At 43.2% G+C, this 27,224-nt stretch overlaps 1 protein-coding gene across 2 annotated transcripts in view; it reads left to right on the top strand.

Annotated features, from left to right (window-relative positions):
• Nucleotides 1-668: 668 nt before the first annotated feature.
• LOC126163166 (brain-specific angiogenesis inhibitor 1-associated protein 2-like) overlaps nucleotides 669-27,224 on the top strand; it is a 991,817-nt gene continuing 965,261 nt past the window's right edge. For both annotated transcript variants that reach the window (XM_049920109.1, XM_049920110.1), the window contains exon 1: nucleotides 669-977. In XM_049920109.1, the coding sequence (XP_049776066.1) occupies nucleotides 933-977 (45 nt within the window). In that variant the 5' untranslated portion in view covers nucleotides 669-932. The remainder of the gene's footprint in view (nucleotides 978-27,224) is intronic.

Genomic DNA, 27,224 nt, shown 5'->3' with positions numbered 1-27,224 from the left:
GATGTTTCCAGAATGAGATTTTCACTCTGCAGCGGAGTGTGCGCTGATATGAAACTACCTGGCAGATTAAAACTGTGTGCCAGGCCCAGACTCTTTCTTTCAGCAGTGCTGGCTCTGCAAGGTTCGCAGGAGAGCTTCTGTTACGTTTGGAAGGTACTGACAGAAGTAAAGCTGTGAGGACGGGGCGTGAGTCGTGCTTGGGTAGCTCAGTTGGTAGAGCACTCCCCCCCGAAAGGCAAAGGTCCCGAGTTCGAGTCTCGGTCCGGCACACAGTTTTAATCTGCCAGGAAGTTTCATATCAGCGCACACTCCGCTGCAGAGTGAAAACCTCATTCTGTGGCGGACTTGTTTACCGTAAGTTTAGATTGAAGCTAGCGTTCGTATCGTCCTTCAAGTCACTATATTACTACAGTAGTAAACTTCACTGCAAGGAGATGGTCACACTCGAGGTAGATGATCCCTCGGAAACTGTTACGCAGCTACCGCGGCCGAGGTCCGCGGTTCACTTCCGACGCCGCCCCTCGGAGGAATGCCACTTGCCGGGCAGACGTTTGTGCAACAATAGTGCACCCACGGCGCATGCGCGGAGCTGGCTGTCGTGGTGGGCGGGCGGGTTGCCGTGCCGTGGCGTTGTGAAAGTCAGCGACGGGCCTGCGGAGCGCCGGCCAGCCCAGCGCGCTAGTCGTTCCTCCGGCCGCGAGCAGCGCACACCAGCTCACCTCAGCTGACCGCCCGACCTGCCACACTGCGGCGCCTGCCTCAACCCGCGCGGGACACCTAGGCTCGCGGCGTCCGCCTGGCCCGACCACCGGTGACGGTCCTCCTACTTGCTGTTTTCCTCGGCGTGTGTGCTAGGCCGTGATATCGCGTGCGCAACACTCGTGTGGGACTCGAAACTCATCGATCATACCACCTAGCAGACACCGCCAACCATGGAATCGGAGGACATCACGAAACTCGTCGACGAGATCTACAAGGTGAGTAATGTTGACAACTTTTCTTACTTTCCTGCAAATTCTGAGGAGTCTCAGTTGCACAGATTATCCATAATGTGGACTTGCTGGTCTTGTATATGTCGTGGATAAAAGGTCCGTCAGTTACGCAAAACACTGTTTTTTTCATGTGACATAAACATGTTTCGGCACCTCTATGGCATCATCAGTACATTTTCTTTATTGAAATCCTTAATTTACGTTATACGCTTTTGCGTGAGGATTAGTATCGTCTTGACACGCTACATCTACATCTACATCCATACTCCGCAAGCCACCTGATGGTGTGTGGCGGAGGGTACTTTGAGTACCTCTATCGGTTCTCCCTTCAATTCCGGTCTCGTATTGTTCGGTATGTAAGAATGGCCCTGGAGACTCTTATAAATTAAAATTAATATTTTAATGAAGAAAGCCCAATGATGATGCCACAGAGGTGATGAAACATGTTTGAATCACGAAACTCGTCGACGAGATCTACAAGGTGAGTGACGTTGACAACTTTTCTTACTTTCCTGCAAATTCTGAGGAGTCTCAGTTGCACAGGTTATCCATAATCTGGACTTGCTGCTCTTGTATATGTCGTGGATATAAGGTCCGTCTGTTACGCAAAACACTGTTTTTTTCATGTGACATCAACATGTTTCGGCACCTCTGTGGCATCATCAGTGCATTTTCTTTATTGAAATCCTTAATTGACGTTATACGCTTTTGCATGAGCATTAGTATCGTCTTGACACGCTACATCTACATCTACATCCATACTCCGCAAGCCACCTGATGGTGTGTGGCGGAGGGTACTTTGAGTACCTCTATCGGTTCTCCCTTCTATTCCGGTCTCGTATTGTTCGGTATGTAAGAATGGCCCTGCAGACTCTTATAAATTAAAATTAATATTTTAATGAAGAAAGCCCAATGATGATGCCACAGAGGTGATGAAACATGTTTGGATCACGAAACTCGTCGACGAGATCTACAAGGTGAGTAACGTTGACAACTTTCCTTACTTTTCTGCAAATTCGTAGGTGTCACAGTTGCACAGATTATCTACCATGAGGACTTGCCTCCTCTTCTATATGCCGTGGATATAAGGTCCGTCTGTTACACAAAACACTGTTTTTTCATGTGACATCAACATGTTTCGGCACCTCTGTGGTATCATCAGTGGATTTTCTTTATTGAAATCCTAAATTTACATTATACGCTTTTGCGTGAGAATTAGTATCGTCTTGACACGCTACATCTACATCTACATCCATACTCCGCAAGCAACCTGACGGTGTGTGGCGGAGGGCACTTTGAGTACCTATATCGGTTCTCCCTTCTATTCCAGTCTCGTATTGTTCGGTATGTAAGGCTGGCCCTGGAGACTCTTATAAATTGAAATTAATATTTTAATGAAGAAAGCCCAATGATGATGCCACAGAGGTGATGAAACCTGTTTGAATCACGAAACTCGTCGACGAGATCTACAAGGTGAGTAACGTTGACAACTTTCCTTACTTTTCTGCAAATTCGTAGGTGTCACAGTTGCACAGATTATCTATCATGAGGACTTGCCTCCTCTTCTATATGCCGTGGATATAAGGTCCGTCTGTTACGCAAAACACCTTTTTTTTCATGTGACATCAACATGTTTCGGCACCTCTGTGGCATCATCGGTGGATTTTCTTTATTGAAATCCTAAATTTACATTATACGCTTTTGCGTGAGCATTAGTATCGACACGCTACATCTACATCTACATCGATACTCCGCAAGCCACCTGACGGTGTGTGGCGGAGGGCACTTTGAGTACCTATATCGGTTCTCCCTTCTATTCCAGTCTCGTATTGTTCGCTATGTAAGAATGGCCCTGGAGAATCTTATAAATTAAAATTAATATTTTAATAAAGAAAGCCCACTTACGGTGCCACAGAGGCGATGAAGCATGTTTGAATTACTTGAAATGTGTTCTGTATAAAATGGGAACTTTATATCCAGCGAGTTAACAGACTGTTCTTCATGAGGGAAGGAAGTGGCATTAGACTAGTTGCAGGTGTCATCTTGCCACTCACGAAAAGTAATTTATGGATATCTTAATGGCAATGGCTGGACGAGGATCTGAACCTCGAGCAGATAATCCAGTTGTTAAAATAATGAACATGCATGGGGCTCAGATCCCTGTGGGTCATCTAAGCGTATGGCAAGGTCTCCGAATTACCCCGTGGCTGAGCCAGTACTCCTGAGCTACTGAGTTCCATGTCAACGACAAAGTTAATCTCCAACCCTGATTCCCTCCTTACGTCCATCATCTGATGGGTATTGGGAAAGCAGCTGTTATATTAACGTGTAATAATGAAATTACTTTTAGTCCTAAACACCAAGAAAGTTTCGCGGACGCCGATTGTCCTGTATCTTTTAGTAGAAGTATGATGTTGTTTCCTGTTAAAAACCTGATCAGTATGAGCTTTAGAGGGGCCTGAAGATACTTGATTGTATCAGCGAAACCGGTCACAAATACATAAAAGCCAGTACATACAACTGAAGGTTTTATCATTATTACACATTGATCCTTCCTGCCAAAAATAAGACTATAACACCACAGCGATTTCCTTTAATACAGGAGCGATCCTATATGAGTAGTGCAATGTGTCTCGTCTATGGTGTTACCGGGAAAGTGCGCAGATAAAAACTATATATGCGACAGATAAATTCTTGGATCTGTAGCGTGCAATATTTTATTTCCCATTACTACAGACAGTACTATAAGCAATTCAGTGGTTGAGATAATGAACCCGATGTGGCTCACATCACTTTATCGTCATCTTGGTGTAAGCTTTCATGTGATGTTTAACCCATTTCCGGTATGATGTCTGCATCAGCCCACCGTTGAGGCAGTTCTCCTACGCAAGTGACCTTGATGCTGGCGACAAGTTACACTCTAACCTTTACTCCTTCCGTAAATGCATCTTCTGACTGATATTGGGACAGCAGTTCTTACGTTTATACCTTCCGCCGTGTACATCAGAGACAAGAATCTTCCGGCCACCGATGGTTCTGGAGCTCTTAGTAGAAGTATGATGGTGTAAAATAAGATTGCCGAGAGGGACATGAATATGCTGGATTGTATCACCGAAACCGGTCGCAAATAAACAAAAATTATTACATAAAACTGAAAGTATTTTCACTACTGCACACTAATACATTTTTTTCTCCCAAAAATCAGTTCAATTTCTTAATCATACCACCACATAGATTTTTTTTAACTGTGGGGCGATCCTGTGGCAGTAGAGGATTCTGCCTCGTGCAAGCTACGGATAATCTCACAGAACTCTAAAAACACCGATGTTCTGCGTGCAATTTGGAATTTCACATTACTATAGACGTAAACCTCAACATAAGTGTTTCATCACCTTCCTCCTCAGAGTTGTGAATTAAGTACGCTATATGTAGTGCTTCCTATAACATTTCGCACTAATGTTAAAGAAAATCAAAACAAAAGGCAAACGAGTTTTGATTTTTTACTCAAAACAGGATACATACACAATGCTTAAAATGAGGGGTCAGTCTCATGGTCTCACAGATTGGTAGTTGCCAGGGAATTGGCAGTGAAAACCTGTTGGATCGCCACTGACAAGGGAATGGTCAGACTTGTCATGCCGAAACATGTATTGCTTTTTTTAGCACTGTTATTTAACTGTGCAAAAGGTCCGTATGCAGAATTGTAGCTGCTGACATGAACTGGAAGTCACCTAAAAAAAATCACGAACATGGCTGTGTTTCCTGCTTGGCGCTTGCAGTGACGGCTGGCCACCCCTGGAAATGGCGAGTCGCGAGCGTCGTGCGCATGGTCGGGAAGTGCGGCCGTCTTATCGCGGCGTTCACTAAAGAGGAATATCGCTGCATGGTTTTGGTGGAAAGGGGAAACGAATATTCGTTTCTGTGGCATCCACGTCCTTTTAATTTCTGGTACGTATTTCGAAACATACCGTTCTGAAACTGGTTAGAGATGTGAAAGATGTTCTGTACATGTTCATCTATACTCCGCAAGCCACTTAACGGTGAACATTCAATCTCCCCTCCCAGGTGATGGTCAACCCTATAAATGTTTTGCTGCTTGCCATGGAGATATGCCACAGACGCCAAATGAAGCAATCAACAGAAAACACGCGTGAAGACTATGTGTTATGCGACATGGTTGTTAAACTTCTAGACGAGCATGTAAATGGCGCAGACATGTGGCTAGAAACAACTGAAACACTCGATATTGCAGACTGTGAATCTACAGACGGCGAAGGCACCGACGAAAGTTGCACTCATGAAGACTCTTCGAGTGATAGTGCCACGTACCATCCGAAAGTAACACCAGCAACTACAATTACCTTATCAGACAAAGAAAAAGCGGTGACGAATTGGTTGAACGAAAGTGGTAAGAAACGCCTATGTGTAAGTACTGTTCAAAATAAGTATCGGTTTGTCCGTTCTGAACGTGAATTATATAGATGGAAAAAGGAAGTCGGTGGACGACTTAAGAGTCGACTGGAAATTGCGACGGAGATAAATGCGCGACTTTTTGAGCTATTTACGATGCCAGACAACAGTCATTTAATGTCAGCGATGCAACTTTGCGTGATTGGGCGTTAGAGATTGCCAATGCGATAGGCGCTAAAGAATTTACAGCTTCTCAAAGTCGGATTAGTCGCTTCAAAAGATCACATAAAATTGTGGCAATAAAAATAATAAAATTTGTATCGAGAAACAGGTCGGAAAATGAAGTGACACAAATCGAAATGATAGAAACTTTTCATACGAATGCAAAAAATAAGATCGCTAGTTTTAGTGAATCGTACGTGTACAATGCAGATCAGTCAGGTTTTCAAAAAGAAATGCGTGCGAAAAGAACACTGACATTCAAAGGGGAAAAACATATTGAGGCGATTTCGCAGTCCACGACTGCACTCACCCATTCATACACTATAATGCCCATAATTAGCCTGGATGGTTCATTGCTGTCTAAACTAGCCTATATGTGTGTCTTCAAGAACCAACTGGACGTTTTGGACCACGTCTCAAAAGAACAATGTTACACGCAAACAATCTTGTGGTAGACGCATCGAAGTCTGGAAAAATGGGAAACGAAAACGTTACACATTTCATGCGTCATGCTTTTCTTCCGTTCTGCGGGAACAAATCTCTTCTCCTTCTAGATTCGTGGTCAGGTCATAAAAGGTGTAATTCATTAAAAGCTGTATTTCGAGCCCACCCTGACAAAGAAGTAGAGATACTTCAGATTCCACCCGACACGACAAACGTAATTCAACCTTTAGACAGAGAATTTTTCCGTCAGTGGAAGGCATTTTACAGAAAACTAACAGAGAAAATTATTGTGTGTAGAACAGTGTAATTTCCTGTGTATCACCGTGACAATATTCTCAAGCTGCAATCAGTAGTACATTATCAATTTTCCTCCCCACGGTTTCAGAATTTGATTAAATATGCGTGGCACTCCTCGAAATATACTGATACTAGACCTGATTCATTCCTAACGCCAGCCCAGTTTTGTCTACGGACATCTAACAACGTCTGTGATTGGCAGGGCTGTCATATGTCATCTTTGCTTGTATGTTATTGGTGCACAAAAAACCTATGTTTTGAACATTGTATCAATATTTCGCATTTTTGAGGTAATTACAAGAAATAAAATTTGGACATGTTCTAAACCGTATATTTATTTGTGCCTATTTCATAGCTATTTGGAAAGAATGTTGTAGATAACATATCAGCCTTTTTTGTCAACGAATGTTTAATTATCATACGATCCCTTTCACTGGGGGAGTCAGCTCTCACTGCTGTGGCAAGAGAGCGGCGCGTAGCTAACGCCACCTTGTCCCTAGATGGCGTTGGTATAACGTAGCGAGAGAGGTCAGGGTTGTACAAGAGGCAGTTATAAGCGCGGAAACCATGCGACAATAATGTCTTACTTCATCAAATTGTTTACAGACTTGCAGTTCGTGTCAGCAGCTAAAATTCTGCATACAGACTTCTTACAATGTTAACTCACAGTGGTAAAAAAAGCAACACAGGTTTCGACATGACAAGTCTGACCATTCCCTTGTGAGTCTAACCTACAGTTTGGGCTACAAAATAGTTCAGAACTCACAAATCTGATAGACTGTTGTCATGACAAAGGAAAAAGTCTTTAGATGAGGTCCGAGCGAACTTCCGAGTCGCGTTAAAGTGTTTGAAAACTCGTCATAGAATTTCTCATTTACTATCCACCCTGGGAACATGAAATTCTTGAATTATGCCACTCAACGGGAAAACGGCATATTCTTTGCCATCGATTTTCCAAAGCCAGATATTTTTATGTTCTGAATATGGTTCGCCGATCTATTGGGAACTCTTCAGCGTTATTCTTCGTCCACAAATTTCTAGTCATCGTCAGTTTTGGATAACAAGTTTTAAACTCGCCCAGTGTCTCCCCAACGTCCCCACCAACCACAATCCTCCTAAGACCGCAAAACCACGGGTCTCAGTATGATCGCCGTTTAATCTGTGATCCGAAACATCTAAACTCTGTAATGAATTGAGAGTTACGTGTTTGTCCTCTGTCCCTGTTACTTATCCTAATGACGTTTGCATTCCTCTTAACTCAGTGGTGATCCACTCTGCACCTTTCGCGTCAGATAACATATACTTGTTACAAATTTTTTCGTATCTGGTATTCCTTCTGATACTCCGAACTTCTGAGTCCCATACCACCGTCACGAACCCCATCATGACCACAATGTCAGCTGCAAACATACTGCAACAACAAATGCTTGAGTGATGGTTGTTACCGTTTCTGTTGTAAAGGGGACAGCTTTTCAGTAGTCAGTTTGGCCAATGAGAATGCCGACAATGATTCGAGAAACTTATATAACTCCCTGTGTGCGCTACCAAACCATACAAGTGAGTCTGATGCCTACTTGTCACGGGGATTGCTTTGCTTACGCTCTTAGTAGCACTGAAAATAATATAGGAAGGAAGTGAAGGCTTTAGGAAGTATATAAACCATACGACATCAGAGAAAGACGAAGGTAATGAGAAGTAGTAGAAATGAGAACAGCGAGAAACTTAACATCAGGATTGATGGTCACGAAGTCAATGAAGTTAAGGAATTCTGCTACCTAGGCAGTAAAATAACCAATGACGGACGGAGCAAGGACATCAAAAGCAGACTCGCTATGGCAAAAAAGGCATTTCTGGCCAAGAGAAGTCTACTAATATCAAATACCGGCCTTAATTTGAGGAAGAAATTTCTGAGGATGTTCGTCTGGAGTACAGCATTGTATGGTAGTGAAACATGGACTGTGGGAAAACCGGAACAGAAGAGAATCGAAGCATTTGAGATGTGGTGCTATAGACGAATGTTGAAAATTAGGTGGACTGATAAGGTAAGGAATGAGGAGGTTCTACGCAGAATCGGAGAGGAAAGGAATATGTGTTAAACACTGATAAGGAGAAGGGACAGGATGATAGGACATCTGCTAAGACATGAGGGAATGACTTCCATGGTACTAGAGGGATCTGTAGAGGTCAAATTGATACAAAAATAATTGAGGACGTAGGTTGCAAGTGCTACTCTGAGATGAAGAGGTTAGCACAGGAAAAGAATTCGTGGCGGGCCGCATCAAACCAGTCAGTAGACTGATGACCAAAAAAAAAAAAAAAAAAAAAAAGACTATCATTGCTAATCAAGAGTGACGGTTCGAAAATCCATACAATGCTAACGAAGAAGTAAAAGTTGATGCAGTTAATTATACAGTTCGGTTATGATGAACCGTAAATTACCAGTTTTCCTCAAACAACACAAGAACGTTTGCCACGAACGTTTCGAAAATCGAAGCAGCTCAAGGACCACACAAGTTTCTGTGATTTAGTACCTTGGAGATTCGTCATGCGTGTAATCCATCTGGAAAAATGGTTCAGATAACAGAATATATTGCATTATTTCGAAAGTCTCTCTTAAAATCAGAGATTTTATGTGGTTGCTTACAGTCATCGTCTTCTATATAGTTGTGGAAGCTTATCGCTGGTATAAGTCAGAAACATTAACGTACTGAAGGCACAGACTCTCTCGTAAAGTGGAAACGTGGTCGGCAAACCATGATTTGTAACGCATTCCAAAGCAAAACTGTTGCATTTAGTAAGTTGCGACGCAAAAAAACGGTTATGGCAGGAACTCTAGTTCGTTGGTCACGGTCCTTGAAAAGATGGAAGTCTACAGTGGAATGCGAAATCTACCAAAATCTGAACCGAGAGAACTTAAAAATATGGAAAGGAACATGGGTTTTCCAATCACGATGCATGATTCCTCCTGTGTGCTGGTGAAGTCTCATACCGAAGAATAGGCACATTCTCTCCCTCCTAATTATCTGGTGAGTACGACTGCTTGTTTTGCAATAATAACGCTGGGCTAGAGACTCCTTACGCTTAGAGACGACTCATCAATCTTCGACTGCCTCGGAAAGATGTTGTTTGTGATAGGAGCCGGAAAGGAAATCCTTTCCCCTCTACCTGTAATATGGCGTCCCCTACCGCGACATTAAACCAGTGCTCGAGTGTCTGCCCCAAGAATTCGTATCGTGTTCATTTCAAAGTTAGTGAATCCCGTTCGACAAGTTACGTGACCGTACCCGTGTGTTTCATCGGGTCACACATTCCGCTTTTCTCCTTGTCACAGCACGATAATATTCGGCGCGTCTCGTTCCCCTGCTGCCTGTAGACGCTCTGACTGCGTCCTGTGGCGCAGTGTTTTCTGAACGAGCGGCTTTAACGGCGACGAGAACAAGATTAGGCATACCAGCACTGCCTGCAGCCGCAGCGGCGGGGCTTCGCCGTCGCCCGCCGGAGCTGAAGGACAGCGAGCGCACGGAAAACAAAAGGCGGGGCGTGCCTGTCAGGCGACCTTGATGATTTTCAAGTGAGCTGGTACAACCCAGGTGGCGGTGTCTACTCGGCTCTGAGCACTGAAGCAAGTGCTCAACCTGCTGGCAACTGTCGCTAGCCGAACACGAACTGGTGGTCAGCCCGGGGTCCATTGACTACATTGCGCAGCCTCACGCAGCTTCCACGACAAGGGACCTTCAAAGCTACGGCGACAGCCTGATATCTTAGATGAATATGTTTTTCATATCTACATCTACGTCTAAATCCATACTCCGCAAGCCACCTGACAGTGTGTGGCGGAGGGTTAGTGCTCAGAGCCAATAGAACCATCGTTTAATGAACAAAGTAAGAGCATATTGACTATCAGACCAATTGTGTGATTGGATTGAGGAGTTCCTAGATAACAGGACGCAGCATGTCATTCTCAATGGAGAGAAGTCTTCCGAAGTAAGAGTGATTTCAGGTGTGCCGCAGGGGAGTGTCATAGGACCGTTGCTATTCACAATATACATAAATGACCTGGTGGATGACATCGGAAGTTCACTGAGGCTTTTTGCAGATGATGCTGTGGTGTATCGAGAGGTTGTAACAATGGAAAATTGTACTGAAATGCAGGAGGATCTGCAGCGAATTGACGCATGGTGCAGGCAATGGCAATTGAATCTCAATGTAGACAAGTGTAATGTGCTGCGAATACACAGAAAGATAGATCCTCTATCATTTAGCTACAAAATAGCAGGTCAGCAACTGGAAGCAGTTAACACCATAAATTATCTGGGAGTACGCATTAGTAGTGATTTAAAATGGAATGATCATATAAAGTTGATTGTCGGTAAAGCAGATGCCAGACTGAGATTCATTGGAAGAATCCTAAGGAAATGCAATCCGAAAACAAAGGGAGTAGGTTGCAGTACGCTTGTTTGCCCACTGCTTGAATACTGCTCAGCAGTGTGGGATCCGTACCAGATAGGATTGATAGAAGATATAGAGAAGATCCAACGGAGAGCAGCGCGCTTCGTTACAGGATCATTTAGTAATCGCGAAAGCGTTACGGAGATGATAGATAAGCTCCAGTGGAAGACTCTACAGGAGAGACGCTCAGTAGCTCGGTACGGGCTTTTGTCGAAGTTTCGAGAACATACCTTCACCGAGGAGTCGAGCAGTATATTGCTCCCTCCTACGTATATCTCGCGAAGAGACCATGAGGATAAAATCACAGAGATTAGAGCCCACACAGAGGCATACCGACAATCCTTCTATCCACCAACAATACGAGACTGGAATAGAAGGGAGAACCGATAGAGGTACTCAAGGTACCCTCCGCCACACACCGTCAGGTGGCTTGCGGAGTATGGATGTAGATGTAGATGTAGATCTGTCGTGCATCGGCTATAACACCACGTCTTGATACCCTGACACTGTAGCAAGGGTAACCGATCTGACAACTGCGCCAGAGACTTGTTTTATATAGTAGTGTCCGACCGCAGCGCCGTGTTCTATCTGTTAACGTATCTCTGGATTTGTATAAGCATGCCTTTTGCCAGTTTCTTTGGCGCTTCAGTGTATACTGGCGGGTCCACCCCTCGTGACCAGTGCGGCGTTACAGACGGGTGTCCGAGCACTTTCGATCAGATGTTCTATGTAACTTCTGTATGCCACACCTGAGCCTGAAAAGACTCAAAGACAATTCCATGGAAACAAATAACTATTTCAATACGTGATTGGTTGTACAGAAACCAGATGGCAGTTATAAGAGTCGAGGGACATGAAAGGGAAGCAGTGATTGGGAAGGGAGTAAGACAGGGTTGTAGCCTCTCCCAAATGCTATTCAATCTGTATATTGAGCAAGCAGTAAAGGAAACAAAAGAAAAACTTGGAGTAGGTATTAAAATCCATGGAGAAGAAATAAAAACTTTGAGGTTCGCCGATGACATTGTAATTCTGTCAGAGACAGCAAAGGACTTAGAAGAGCAGTTGAACGGAATGGATGGTGTCTTGAAGGGGGGGATATAAGATGAACATCAACAAAAGCAAAACGAGGATAATGGAATGTAGTCGAATTAAGTCGGGTGATGCTGAGGGAATTAGATTAGGAAATGAGACACTTAAAGTAGTAAAGGAGTTTTGCTATTTGGGGAGCAAAATAACTGATGATGGTCGAAGTAGAGAGGATATAAAATGTAGACTGGCAATGGCAAGGAAAGCGTTTCTGAAGAAGAGAAATTTGTTAACATCGAGTATAGATTTAAGTGTCAGGAAGTCATTTCTGAAAGTATTTGTATGGAGTGTAGCCATACATGGAAGTGAAACATGGACGGTAAATAGTTTGGACAAGAAGAGAATAGAAGCTTTTGAAATGTGGTGATAAAGAAGAATGCTGAAGATTAGATGGGTAGATCACATAACTAATGAGGAAGTATTGAATAGGATTGGGGAAAAGAGGAGCTTGTGGCACAACTTGACCAGAAGAAGGGATCGCTTGGTAGGATATGTTCTGAGGAATCAAGGGATCACCAATTTAGTATTGGAGGGTAAAAATTATAGGGAGAGACCAAGAGATGAATACACTAAGCAGATTCAGAAGGATGTAGGTTGCAGTAGGTACTGGGAGATGAAGAAGCTTGCACAGGATAGAGTAGCATGGAGAGCTGCATCAAACCAGTCTCAGGACTGAAGACCACAACAACAACAACACGTGATTGGTTACAATTATCTCTATTTATATTCAAATGCCAACTGCTTTAAATCAGACTGTGTAGGTGGTTGCAATAGCAGTTTTAGAGACATAGATTGTTAAGCATATTCAAGTGATTAAGGTTACAAATTACACGTTAATGTAAGCGTGAGATAAGCCATTGCAGTTGTGAAATGTTCGTATATCCATAACAGGTGTAACTGCCAGAATATTGGATGCAATGATGCAAATGTGAGTGCATCGAGTTCTACAGAAGCCGGGTGTCATTTTGTGGGATGGAGGACGGAGCTCCATACCTGTGGCACTTGGTCGGTCAATACAGGGACTGTTACGCTCTTTGCGGATGATGCTGAAGTTGCCGTCCAATGACGCCCCCATAAACGTGCACTATTGGAGAGAGATCTGGTGATCGAGCAGGCCAAGACAACATGTCGACACACTGTAGGCCATGTTGAGTACAACAGCAGTATATGGGGGAGCGTTATCCTGTTGGAAAACACCCCTGGGAATGCTGTTCTTGAATGGTAGCAAAACAGGTCGAATCACCACACTGACGTACAAATTTGAGAAAAAAAAACTTAGAGCTACTTAAACCTAACTAACCTAAGGACATGACACACATCCATGCCGGAGGCAGGTTTCGAACTTGCGACCTTAGCAACAGCATGGTTCCAGACTGAGGCGCCTAGAGCCGCTCGGACAAGTATGCAGTCAGGTTGCGTGGAATAACCGCGAGAGTGCTTCTTCTGTCATACGAAATCGCACCCCAGACTTTAACTCATGTCTAGGTCCAATGTGTCGTAGCATGCAGATAAATTGGTTGCAGGCCGCAACTGGACTCTTTCCTACCAACACGCGGCTATCTCTAGCACCGAGGCAGAACCAGCTATCATCAGAAAACACAGCAGACCTAGACCCTGCCCTCCCGTTGAGCTCTCGCTTGATACCACTGAAGTCGCAAATGGCGCTGGTTTGGGACTGAATGGAATGCACGCTACAGTCCGCCTGGCTCGGAGCTGTCTTTGAAGTAACCGTTTTGTTATAGTTTGTTGTGTGCACAGTGATGCTAACTTCTGCTCAAATTGCAGCAGCGGACGCATTACGATGCGCCAAGGCGGTACGCAAAACACTATTGTGTTCCTTCTAGCCGCGCGGGATTAGCCGAGCGGTCTCAGGCGCTGCAGTCATGGACTGTGCGGCTAGTCCCGGTGGAGGATCGAGTCCTCCCTCGTGCATGGGTGTGTGTGTTTGTCCATAGGATAATTTAGGTTAAGTAGTGTGTAAGCTTAGCGACTGATGACCTCAGCAGTTGAGTCCCATAAGATTTCACACACATTTGAACATTTTGTCTTCCTTCTCGGTAGTGCCACGTAGGCGTCCGGAGTTCTCTCTTCTAGCAACCGTATATTCTCGTGACCACCGCTGCCAGCAGTCATGTACATTGGCTACGTCCCTGCCAAGTCTTTCTGCAGTATCGCAGATGGAACATCCCGTTCATTGCAGCCCTATTGTACGCCCTCATTCAAGCTCAGTGAGATGTTTATAATGACGTCTTTGTCGGCTTAAAGACATTCTAGACTAACATCAACTCACCACGCCCAATCTCAAAGGTAGCTAACGCTCACGATCGTTACAGAGTGTATTTAAAACAAACCCGATTTGCATCCTCATAGTGGAGGTACTTGCGCCACACTTAAGATATTGGCGCCAAGTTTGAATATACATCATCTTTCAGATGTAAAAACCATTTACCAAATTTCGTTTACGTCGCACAACTACTTCTTGGTGCTGCAATCATTTTTTTCCGTCTGTGTATTCTCGCAAGTTTTTCAATACTTTATTCGTCGCTACATCACTGTCTTATGACTCGTATCACTGTACTGTCGTCTTCAATGACACGATGACGAAGTGTCATTGCTTGCGGTACAAACTTACTCAGACAGGTAACTCACAGAAAATTACCCAAAAAAAAAATAAATAAATAAAATAAAATTCAGTCAGAGGAAATAGCAGGCAATGGACCAAGGGCCCCAAACATATCCATACTAACAGACGTTACCCACTGCATCTCCTACAGTGTGACTGGATATCCCATCTTACATAAACTACATATTTTCTATTACTTACATTAGTACGTTACGAATATAGAAGTGTGTTTTGAAAATCTGTCCTTGCACACAGGATCTATAAGACATGCTGTGACAACATATAAATCTACGTGTCACATAAAACTCCAAGCCACTCATTAAATTGGTTCATCTGTCTTGCCTGAGCCCTACTGTATAGATTTTCATTCACCCCTGCATGCGGTAGGAACGCATAAATGTGTAATAGCAAGCGGAGGGTATATTGAGCAACTGCCTTAACAACTAAAAGAAAATGTGTGTGCATGTACATAGAGAGAGGGGGGAGGGGTGGGACGGAGTGTGTGATGGGGATGGTGAGAGGATTTGTCGGCTAAGTTCTTCAAAGCATTTTTGACGCGTCCTCTATATGGAACAATGACGCCAAGTGAATGAAGTTTCATGGACACGTTGTATACCCTGTGTGGCTACCTACGTCTTGCATAACTGTTTCAGTACTGTGCTTCCTTCCCCACATTCCCACAGCCGTACATAGAGATGATCATAGAAGCATCGAAATTCATATTTAGTGACATTGTATCAAGCTACTTCCCCCGGCTGTCACATCTGGTCAATGTATTTTGCCGCTAATACACTAATCCTGCCCTACCCAGAAAAGCTTTCCATAATACAGTGACTGGATGCAATAGAATTGCCCAAAGGAAAGAAGAGGTATCTGTGATCTTGTAAGAACTGGTACGAAATGGACTGCATAATGGTCTGGATGATTCCTGTTGTGTTCAGTGTTCTCTCAACATTTAGGAATGAACGTTCATTGTAAACTTTGACCCAAGACACCATTATGTTACTTGCTTCTCTTCTGGTAAAAATTTCATTCGCAAATGACCATCGTAGATGGTTCAAATGGTTCAAATGGCTCTGAGCACTATGGGACTTAACAGCTATGGTCATCAGTCCCCTAGAACTTAGAACTACTTAAACCTAACTAACCTAAGGACAGCACACAACACCCAGTCATCACGAGGCAGAGAAAATCCCTGACCCCGCCGGGAATCGAACCCGGGAACCCGGGCGTGGGAAGCGAGAACGCTACCGCACGACCTCGAGCTGCAGACCTGACCATCGTAGACGCCAAAGTAGAATCTGCCCTCATATCTGAAGACGACTTTCCTCTTATCATTCCACCAGTTCCGTCTTTAGCTCCAGCAAGGGAGGCAGGCTTACAGGTGATGACACGTACGTGGAATCTAGGCGAGAGAAACTTTTTCTATTTTTATCCTAATACCGATTCGTTTGGTCACTGGGTAACAAACACTTGCGTTCAAGATGGTTCCAATTTGTCCTGCGGATCCTGCGTGATTATTCGTATAATACGGCGGTTCGAGCGCGAAAGCGGCTGTCATCCAGAACGAGACTAACAGGGATAAGCACGACTCTCAATGACACTTGTATCTCACCTCATGTACCATTAAGGACCCTGCAGTCACCCACAATACTTATTACGCTTAGTTTGTTGGTTATCAGACATATACAAAAATGATGGTGGTGTGTAAGGCAATGCAACCGAACATATATTAAGGGGCTCCGGAACGCCCTATGCTTGCAATGTTAAAATAACGCTTATAAATTACCTCTTTCCTCACAAAATATTTGATGTAGGAAGTTGAACTTTTTACAGATTATTTATTGGAATATGGGCTACAACTTAACACAGGGATTTTACAGAATTTTAGTTCAGTTATTAAAGATGATTTTTTTTTCAATTGTAATGAAAATTCACAACATTTTTTTGCAATTTTTTATTTATATATTCAAAAATATACAGTTTTTTCGAAAAAGGCTGTGTTAAATTAAGCAGAAGGTACTGTGTAACATTTACTGAAAGTTTGAAACAAATACGTTTGGAAGATCCTTAGAAAACATGTAATTAGTATGAGAAAATAAAAGTTTTGGGAATCGAGCGACAAAGATTGGATTAACTTTTTAGTGCATTCCAGGTCCATAGGATGGATTATCTTCATCCTCTGCAAACTCCTCCTCCAGCTTCCTCTTGTTCCTCCTCCTGTTTACTGTTGTTTGTATTTGTAGACTCTTTACAGCCCTGTCTGCAGCCCGAAGGCGTTCCTTGTCTAAAGCAAGCATCGCTCGTACCATGTTAGAACCTATCTTCATTCCCATATTTCTAAATACCTTGCACCTTACAATGTTGCCATCATTGAAAGTCGCAACAGCATCATACACACCAAAGTGAAGTGTTTCTATTCCAACAAATACAGTCTTGGGGATTCTCGACCATATAACACTATTTACACTTTCATTGGGGTTTTGAGTTTTTCCGTGAATACACTTTTTCAACAGTTCAGGTGCTGCTAAGTCTCTGAAAATAGGTTAGCCACAACACATACTTTATCTCACATCACTAAAATGTACCTGATGAACACGGACGTTAATAATAACACCATTTGACAGCAGTTTAACAGCGCCACAGTTGGTCACGCCCATGTAGAACACATTTCAAAAAAAAATTAAAAATAGTTGTAGTCTTCGGAATTGAATAAATTATATATCTATTAAAAGGTAATAGTCTGCAGATTCAGAAAACGCAAAAAAGTAAAAATTGAACTTTTCATGATTTTGAGCCTTTCCGGAGCCCCTTAATAAAATTAGTTTTCATCGAGACAGAAAAGTTTTATATCACTAACATTATTACAATCGCTACATCCTCTGACCACTTCATAAATTTTAGTTTTTGCTGTTTCTACAATAGCTGGATGTATTGTGGTGCCCCCTAGTTACGATTAATTTCAGTAAGTCCAAAACACTATCATCAAAGTCGTAAACCCTCGAAGAGCAATGAACGCAAGTACACGAAAAACCGTTATCTGGACTTTGAGACTGGCGCTAAGAACCTTTCTGACCAGAGAATCAAAGCACCTCTTAGCAGCATGTTTGCGCATGTGTGTCCCCGTTAAGTCGTTACGGAAGTCCTATACCGAGCGACTACATCACTCAGTTCCGGCAAGCAGCAGGTCCGCTGAACTCGTTTCGCAGCGTTGCCTGAGCTGCAGTCTTTGTGAAGTGCGATCAGGTGCTTTCTGGTCGGCAGTAGCGCTACCACAAAGAGCCCCTGCTACGAACTCCGTCCGACGGACGCGCTGTTGGGTAATAGGGCGACGAAATCTAGTAGCTGTACAAACGAGCGACGTCCGGACGGGTCACTCGGACCTGCAACTGTGTGTGCGCGCGCGGCGACAGACCTACACGAGTAAACACGGCGCGATGCGTAGGACGCCGCTGACGGAGATGTGACTACTGTGCCTCTGTGCACGCGAAGCGAACGAGCGAGCTTGTTTGTCTACGTTTGCTCGTTGTGTCATCTCTCTCTCTCTCTCTCTCTCTCTCTCTCTCTTTCCTCTCTTTCTCCCTCTGTCTCTCTGCCAGCCTCCCCTATCGCTTTATCTCTCTGACACAAACATACACACGCACACACACACACACACACACACACACGCACACACACAACCACACACGTATTCACATTGCACCCAGCTCTCTGTCTGTCTGTCTCTCTCTCTCTCTCTCTCTCTCTCTCTCTCTCTCTCTCTCTCTCCCCAGATCAAGGCAGCATAGAATGGTGGAGCCGTGTGTTCGTGCTCCAAAAAATCCATCCACCTCCGTCCCCCTTGATGGTGAACTTCGCCTACAGCTACGTACACATCTCTCTTCACTAGCAGTAACAGAGAGCATCGAGGACGTAGTGCACATGGCCGGCCTTGGTGGCCGAGCGGTTCTAGGCGCTACAGTCTGGAACCGCGAAACCACTACGGTCACAGGTTCGACTCCTGCCTCGGGCATTGAAGTGTGTGATGTCCTTAGGTTAGTTAGGTTTAAGTTCTAAACTCTGGGGGACTGATGACCTCAGAAGTTAAGTCCCATAGTGCTCAGAGCCATTTCACCCATTTTTTTCGTAGTGTATATGGATGGCAAAAAGAAGACATATACCATCATTTTCTGTTTCCCTTAAACCTGCTAGGTGTTCTAGGGGGTGACGAAAGCGTTACGATACAAATAAGAAATCATAACCGGTGATTAACTGTTCCTGAGCTGCAAGAGATGAAAATGTAAAAGACTTCTTTATTCAGAACTGTCTTGATGACACTGGATGAGCTTACGACAGTTTACTCGTTTCGACTTTCTACGAGCTATATTCACAACCAGTATGTCGTTCAGAAATTAAGACGTCGAACAGTTACCAAACACGAAACTCGGTCACTTCATTCGTTTTGGTAACCAGGGCGTCAACAGACTGTAGTCGTTCTCTTTTTTAATGTCGTTAGACCAATTCTCTAACTGCCTCTGGTATTTCACGTGGTAGTCTCGCAAGTTATCGGCTTTCCTGAAACTTAACTGACCGGCCATAATCACGCAGGTGCCCCGCAGGTACTGCAGTAGATGTTTTTTCGATGCAACAAACCTTTGGGCTAACACCGACAAAACCTTGGCCTCTACGTAGTCCCACGAAAAACAGACTGACCGTGTACCCAGCGCAATTGAATGTGATATGTTAAGCCGAATACACATCTGTCTATTAAAACTGCAACACAAAGAGACTTAAGCAGACTTATGCCACCGAATCGCTAGAATAACTGGTCACTTGCTGAAACTTTCTGGCAGATTAAAACTGTGTGCCGGATCTCAGGACCTTTGAGTTCGAGTCTCGGTCCGGCACACAGTTTTAATCTGCCAGGAAGTTTCTTATCAGCGCACACTCCGCTGCAGAGTGAAAATCTCATTCTGGTCACTTGCTGTTCAAAACTCGTTGTTCACTGATGCGTTTCGGGAACAGCTTATCATCGGAATATCAAGCAGTATTACAATTCAGCAGAGACATGCGGCCCACTGCGCTGTATGGAGACTTTCCTTTTTAATTTTCTGATGATGGCCCGTGCCGTAAAGCGTCAATAAATAAGAAATTTTGAACAGAAATTGACCAGTTATTCTACGATCTATATAGCACTGACACAAGACTCCTCAAGTTTACGTCATGATCGAAGGTTTCCTGAGCGACTTCGTGTAGCACCTTCTGACCATGAAGACGGAACGCAACAATAAACGGATTTTTTTTTTTTTTTTTTTTTTTTGGTGAGAAGACCATATTATACATCGTGTAAGCAGGAAAATCTTCCACCAGAGATTGAGATTTGTCGTTCCACTATACTTCTGGTCCCGTTAATTGGGACCACACGACCGTCATGGTTTCAGGAACGGCCATACCACAGAGTGACTAACAAAACTCGGCCACGATTTCCACGTTGATCAGAATATTAAGATGAGCTCAACGAGTTAAAGAAAGGCTCGTCAATCCCCCGTTCAGATTAAATCTGGAGACAACGATGGATCCTGATAATTTATATATTTTATGCAATGTAATTATCATTATAATCTTATAGAGAAATTCCAGTCTTTTGATGTCAAGTACACCTGTTTATGATGATCACAGTTACGGTCTTAAAAAAAGAATAATATCTCAACGCACAGTATCACACAGTAGAACCAGAGAGTGTGCTACTGAAGAATAGAAGCATATAAAGCATCTTAGCGTGCGACCCAAAAGAACAACAGTTCAGTTAGAAACTTGAGTTGCTAGCTTAAAAAAAAAGGTGTGTAATTCAGTTTCTGATGTGTTGGGTTGGGTTGCTTGGGGGAAGAGACCAAACAGCGAGGTCATCGGTCTCATCTGATGTGTTAAATACGGATCTGCTGAGGGAGCTTTTCGAACCTCAAGCCAGTGGTAAAGAATCGCAATATTCTCAGCAAGTAAGGACACTGCTCTGAACCTACATTTTTATCCTGCTAAGGCAAACAGCTATTTACGAAGTTTGTGAAATTATCTTACCCAAGAGCACTTGACTGCAATTACTGAGAAGTTCCTTATTCATAAACAATGACCATGTTTTTACAACTTCTGAATTTGGGGAAGAAGTGCATTATGTGAAACATAAATCAGGACCTCAAGGATCATTTTATCTGCAGAATAAAGCACTTACATAAATCTAAATCTTTCGAGCAGACAGGTAAAGTTGCACGACAATCATATACCAAGCTGATGTTACTTAAATGTGAGGGAAATCATTACAAAAAGTACTGTCAAAATAAAATGCCCATGAAAACACTGTAGAAATGAAATGTTAATAAAACACTGTAAAGGTGAAATGGCAATTAATTGTTTTACTGTCTTATAAATCATCATTATTATTGAACTACCTGTCCTTATTACTTGTAGCATACAGTTTTATTAAGAATATTCTCGTCCATAATGAAATGGTTTTTGAGACTATGACTGTGTTTGAAACAGAAACAAAAGCACTCTATGTAATGACTTGGCAGAAAATCCTCAGAAATTTTGGCCTTATGTCAAAGCGGTAGGTGGATCAAAACAAAATGTCCAGACACTCTGTGAGCAAAATGGTACTGAAACAGAGGATAACAGACTAAAGGCCGAAATACTAAATGTCTTTTTCCAAAGCTGTTTCACAGAGGAAGACTGCACTGTAGTTCCTTCTCTAGATTGTCGCACAGATGACAAAATGGTAGATATCGAAATAGACGACAGAGGGATAGAGAAACAATTAAAATCGCTCAAAAGAGGAAAGGCCGCTGGACCTGATGGGATACCAGTTCGATTTTACACAGAGTACGCGAAGGAAATTGCCCCCCTTCTTGCAGCGGTGTACCGTAGGTGTCTAGAAGAGCGTAGCGTTCCAAAGGATTGGAAAAGGGCACAGGTCATCCTCGCTTTCAAGAAGGGACGTCGAACAGATGTGCAAAACTATAGACCTATATCTCTAACGTGTATCTGTTGTAGGATTTTGGAACACGTATTATGTTCGAGTATAATGACTTTTCTGGAGACTAGAAATCTACTCTGTAGGAAACAGCATGGGTTTCGAAAAAGACGGTCGTGTGAAACACAGCTCGCGCTATTCATCCACGAGACTCAGAGGACCATAGACACGGGTTCACAGGTAGATGCCGTGTTTCTTGATTTCCGCAAGGCGTTCGATACAGTTCCCCACAGTCGTTTAATGAACAAAGTATTAGCATATGGACTATCAGACCAATTGTGTGATTGGATTGAAGAGTTACTAGATAACAGAACGCAGCATGTCATTCTCAATGGAGAGAAGTCTTCCGAAGTAAGAGTGGTTTCAGGTGTGCCGCAAGGGAGTGCCATAGGACCTTTCAAAGGGCACGGCCGACTTCCTTCCCCGTCCTTCCCTAATCCGATGAGACCGATGACCTCGCTGTCTCGTCTCCTTCCCCAAAACAACCAACAACAATATACAGGGTGTTTCAAAAATGACCGGTATATTTGAAACGGCAATAAAAACTAAACGAGCAGCGATAGAAATACACCATTTGTTGCAATATGCTTGGGACAACAGTACATTTTCAGGCAGACAAACTTTCGAAATTACAGTAGTTAAAATTTTCAACAACAGATGGCGCTGCGGTCTGGGAAACTCTATAGTACGGTATTTTCCACATATCCACCATGCGTAGCAATAATATGGCGTAGTCTCTGAATGAAATTACCAAAAACCTTTGACAACGTGTCTGGCCGACGGCTTCACATGCAGATGAGATGTACTGCTTCAGCTGTTCAATTGTTTCTGGATTCTGGCGGTACACATGATCTTTCAAGTGTCCCCACAGAAAGAAGTCACAGGGGTTCATGTCTGGCGAATAGGGAGGCCAATCCACGCCGCCTCCTGTATGTTTCGGATAGCCCAAAGCAATCACACGATCATCGAAATATTCATTCAGGAAATTAAAGACGTCGGCCGTGCGATGTGGCCGGGCACCATCTTGCATAAACCACGAGGTGTTCGCAGTGTCGTCTAAGGCAGATTGTACCGCCACAAATTCACGAAGAATGTCCAGATAGCGTGATGCAGTAATCGTTTCGGATCTGAAAAATGGGCCAATGATTCCTTTGGAAGAAATGGCGGCCCAGACCAGTACTTTTTGAGGATGCAGGGACGATGGGACTGCAACATGGGGCTTTTCGGTTCCCCATATGCGCCAGTTCTGTTTATTGACGAAGCCGTCCAGGTAAAAATAAGCTTCGTCAGTAAACCAAATGCTACCCACATGCATATCGCCGTCATCAATCCTGTGCACTGTATCGTTAGCGAATGTCTCATGTGCAGCAACGGTAGCGGCGCTGAGGGGTTGCCGCGTTTGAATTTTGTATGGATAGAGGTGTAAACTCTGGCGCATGAGACGATACGTGGACGTTGGCGTCATTTGGACCGCAGCTGCAACACGGCGAACGGAAACCCGAGGCCGCTGTTGGAGCACCTGCTGCACTAGCTGCACGTTGCCCTCTGTGGTTGCCGTACGCGGTCGCCCTACCTTTCCAGCACGTTCATCCGTCACGTTCCCAGTCCGTTGAAATTTTTCAAACAGATCCTTTATTGTATCGCTTTTCGGTCCTTTGGTTACATTAAACCTCCGTTGAAAACTTCGTCTTGTTGCAACAACACTGTGTTCTAGGCGGTGGAATTCCAACACCAGAAAAATCCTCTGTTCTAAGGAATAAACCATGTTGTCCACAGCACACCTGCACGTTGTGAACAGCACACGCTTTCGGCAGAAAGACGACGTACAGAATGGCGCACCCACAGACTGCGTTGTCTTCTATATCTTTCACATCACTTGCAGCGCCATCTGTTGGTGAAAATTGTAACTACTGTAATTTCGAAAGTTTGTCCGCCTGAAAATGTACTGTTGTCCCAACGATATTGCAACAAACGGTGTATTTCTATCGCTGCTCGTTTAGTTTTTATTGCCGTTTCAAATATACCGGTCATTTTTGAAACACCCTGTATATACACAAATTGTAAAAAAATTACAGTATATAAAGACACAGAAATGTCATATCTTCAGGTAACAAAATAAGGAAAAAATTTATAGTACAATAGATGGAAATAGGAGGATATGCATTTCCGGCGTTACAATGCTTTCTTGCAGTTGTACTGTGTGTGCACAATAAGTAAAGTTTCGTTATTTACTTTACTGTCTGGAATTGAAATTTTTGTGGACCTCGGTGTTTTTGTACTGAAAATAGAGAATTGCAAACTGAAATAATTTGAGTGCACCTACGAAAAATATTGTAATAATCGGCGTGAGTTGGGTCGCAGTCGCAACCTCCCGCGAGTTACTCGCATGGAATCAGCGCGGAGGCGAAGCAGGAAGCGCGGAACGGCCGGGCTGCTTCTCTCTGCGGTCGGGGAAGTGAGAGCCCTCCACGGCTGAAGAGTCGCGTGCGGCGCGCAGAGTGGCTGCGATTCGCTTTGACACCGGACGCCCGCCGCTGCAGCGCCCCGCCTTCCCCCCCCCCCCCCCCCCGTATATCCCATTGTTACACCAGGCGGGGAAAACTAGGCGCACTGTGGGTCAGCAGCCGTGCTCCCTCCCAGCAGCGGCGTCAGTCCCCAGCTCCAAATTCTGTTCTCCTCCTTAATGCTCCTCAGTTTTTCCCACCAATAGCCAACGACATTTGACAGTTTCGCACAGGAGCGTGAGGTCTATTTGTAATACTTTTTCATTCACAAATGTTTGATGCGTCGGATTTAGGTGGAGTGAGGTTGGAGTGGGGGTCATGCAGACGTGGCTTCAGTTTCGATAACAATTTATGTAGCCACCGTACTGTCCGTGGCAGAGGTGTAGCAGTATACAGCACTCGCTCCTCAGTAGTCGACAAACTAGCAGGTTCTTATACTTCGAAACAGGCAACATATCTAGGACGGACACTAACAAGGAAACATTCCTAGACGTAAATAAATGATCTTGACGAAATTTGGCGGGTATGCCCACTTTCATTTTCAAAGGGTAAAACACACCACGAAAGATAATTTGGCATATTAGGTTTAGAGGGAATATCTTGGAAACGATGAAATATAAAACATGTTTTTCATGTAAAAGTTGATATGTAATTAACATCCTTGAAAACTATGTAATTAACTTTTGTAATATTTTTAAATTTTGCAAAATACCCCATCACTAATAATTAATTTTAAAAATGAAAACCTCTGTCCCAACATAAATGAAGAAATCTTTCAACTGACATACATTCACGTGCATAAAATTGGTTTCTGAAACTCCATTTTTGAAAAATAAGCTGTATCCAATGTGATGCAGTACTATTTACAACATAATGAATTAAAATATCTAAACATTCATTATTATTTCCATTTTTTATTTATTTATTTTATTTATTTTTTATTTATTTATTTTATTTATTTTTTATTTATTTATTTTATTTATTATTTATTTATTTATTTATTTATTTTGCAGTCTTATTGACCAACCAGGATCACATTAACAACTTCAGTTCCATTTATTCCTTTGTTGTTGTTTCCTATTTGACCAGCATTCCCTCATTTTCTCCCCATGAAGTCTTTTCCTTTCTTATGTCCATGTTGTTCCCGATTTTTTATTTCCTCCGCTTTGAAAGCCTTCCGAATTCAGTATTTTATTTTTAAAACGGTTTCTTTGTGCTATTTAAGATTCTTTGATATTGTTTCTTTCTAGATCTTTCCTTACTTCTGTAATCAATGCTATTGTCGATTTTTTTCGTCCAGAAATATAAGAGTATTTGTTTTGTTAGTCTGTTTCCATCCATCCAGCAGAGGTTTCCAGAAAAGATTAATCTTCGTTTGGCCATTTTCTCTATATTTTTGTAGATTTCCTCATTACTTCTTATGTTCCAGCCATCACATTTTTCATTGCAACAATTATTTTTCTAATATCCTACTTTGCAGTACCTCTAGTCTGTCCAGCTTGTAGTTCATCGTTAGGCAATCAGATCCATGTAAACATTCTGGTCGTACCACTGTGCTGTAATGTTTCAGTTTTGTTTTCCAGATATACATTTCTTGTTGTAAATACTTTTGGTCATACATATGCTCCAATTGTAATTATTTATTTTACTCATATTTTTATGTTTTAAATAGTAATTTCACGTTTTAAATTTTTAACACTCCAAGAATCTAACAAAAATTCAGTTTTTTCTCACTCTCTAGGAAGCAAAACACCTTTCAAATATTTCGTCACCTGGTCAGGCGTGTATTTACCAGCTTTTGGTGCCATCACAAGGACATTTAGACTTCAGAAAGATGTTTTAGAATTCTCAGTCCAAACTAACCATTACTTTCTTTTAAAACTATGAAAAGGCCGGTGGTCCTTCTGTACTTTTTGAATGTCATGTCTGAGGATAGGGAACTTGTTCATCTGGCAATCGAAATGAGCTCAACAGAGCAGGTACAGCCATGAGATGTATATGACTTTCAACGTTGGAACAACTTTGTGAGAAGATTTTCAGATCTAGTTCTATTGAATGATTATGAAGTTAATCTGCACTTGAGAAAGAGTATGTAAATGTCTTTGAGATAGGAAAAGTTTCTCTCTGACCAATTTTTCGTATACAGAAAAGTATTAAAGATTTTGTTGCAACCTTGCGCTCCTTGAGCGAGACTCTACAAAGTTAACAGCCTGAGCAGACGTTGATGGAGCCTGGTAGGGCGCTAAAAGGATGAGGCATATTTATGGTTCTTAGTTTGCCGAAACGGAATGTTGGAAGTGGAAAGCAATTAGTAGTGAGCCCATCCCTTAGTAAATCATGCCGGTCAGGCCCATAGCCGTACGGGGCAGACAGAGCAGCCCCTAGTTGAGACAGGTCTGCAGCAGGACAATGCCGAGCTACCTGCCACGGCGCCAGCAGAAGGCTGGATTCGGGGCGACAGACTGAAGGGTCGCATCTGCACAGTGGAGTCGTAAACTGGGCATTGTGTGCACAGCCACGCCCAATAAAAATTCACAAGTTTTCGTGTTTGCCGATACTGCAAATACTTGTACCCACTTCCATCGGCCACCTCAGTCCTATAAGGAACTCCAGCGTCTGAGAAACGTTTAGAGATAGAATCTTTATTACATCTCATAGCTAGGACTAACATGCTCCAAGGCACAGACTATTTAGATAAAGATCTTTATGATTGTATCTGTTCGCTTGTTGCAGAGGAAAGTGACACGACTTCAGAGAAAACCATCCGTGAAACCTTAAAAAAGGCAGTAACTGGGGGTTTCTTTTTTCTTCAGAGATGCAGGTTTCTTAACTCTTGCGCTGGTTTGACATGAGTTTGTGCTGTCATGTAGGAGGGGAGATTTAGCGCCTCTAAAGCCCTGTGACTGGCTCAAGACGGAGTAAGGGCGGTGTCGTTCGTACACTTTGCGGGAAAACGGAGATTTTTCAGCTGGAGAGGTGCGAAGCACTTGGGTTCTGAACTTTCGTCTGTAAGGATCTTCTCGTTGAATCTCTGTCATGTGTGGTTGGTGCTTGGGATCTGTCCTGAGACTGACATCACTTCCAAGTAGTTTGACTGGAGAACCTGTGTTGAAGTTCTTACTGTACCGACACTATGACTTCAAATGTGTCAGACTACTCATTCGTCGAGGGCACACTTATTCATTTTTGGTTTA

Source organism: Schistocerca cancellata, chromosome 2 (assembly GCF_023864275.1).
Source record: "Schistocerca cancellata isolate TAMUIC-IGC-003103 chromosome 2, iqSchCanc2.1, whole genome shotgun sequence".
Classification (NCBI taxonomy): Eukaryota; Metazoa; Arthropoda; class Insecta; order Orthoptera; family Acrididae; genus Schistocerca; species Schistocerca cancellata.
The sequence above is the reverse complement of the archived record's forward strand: the minus strand, read 5'-3'. Positions and strand labels throughout refer to the sequence as shown.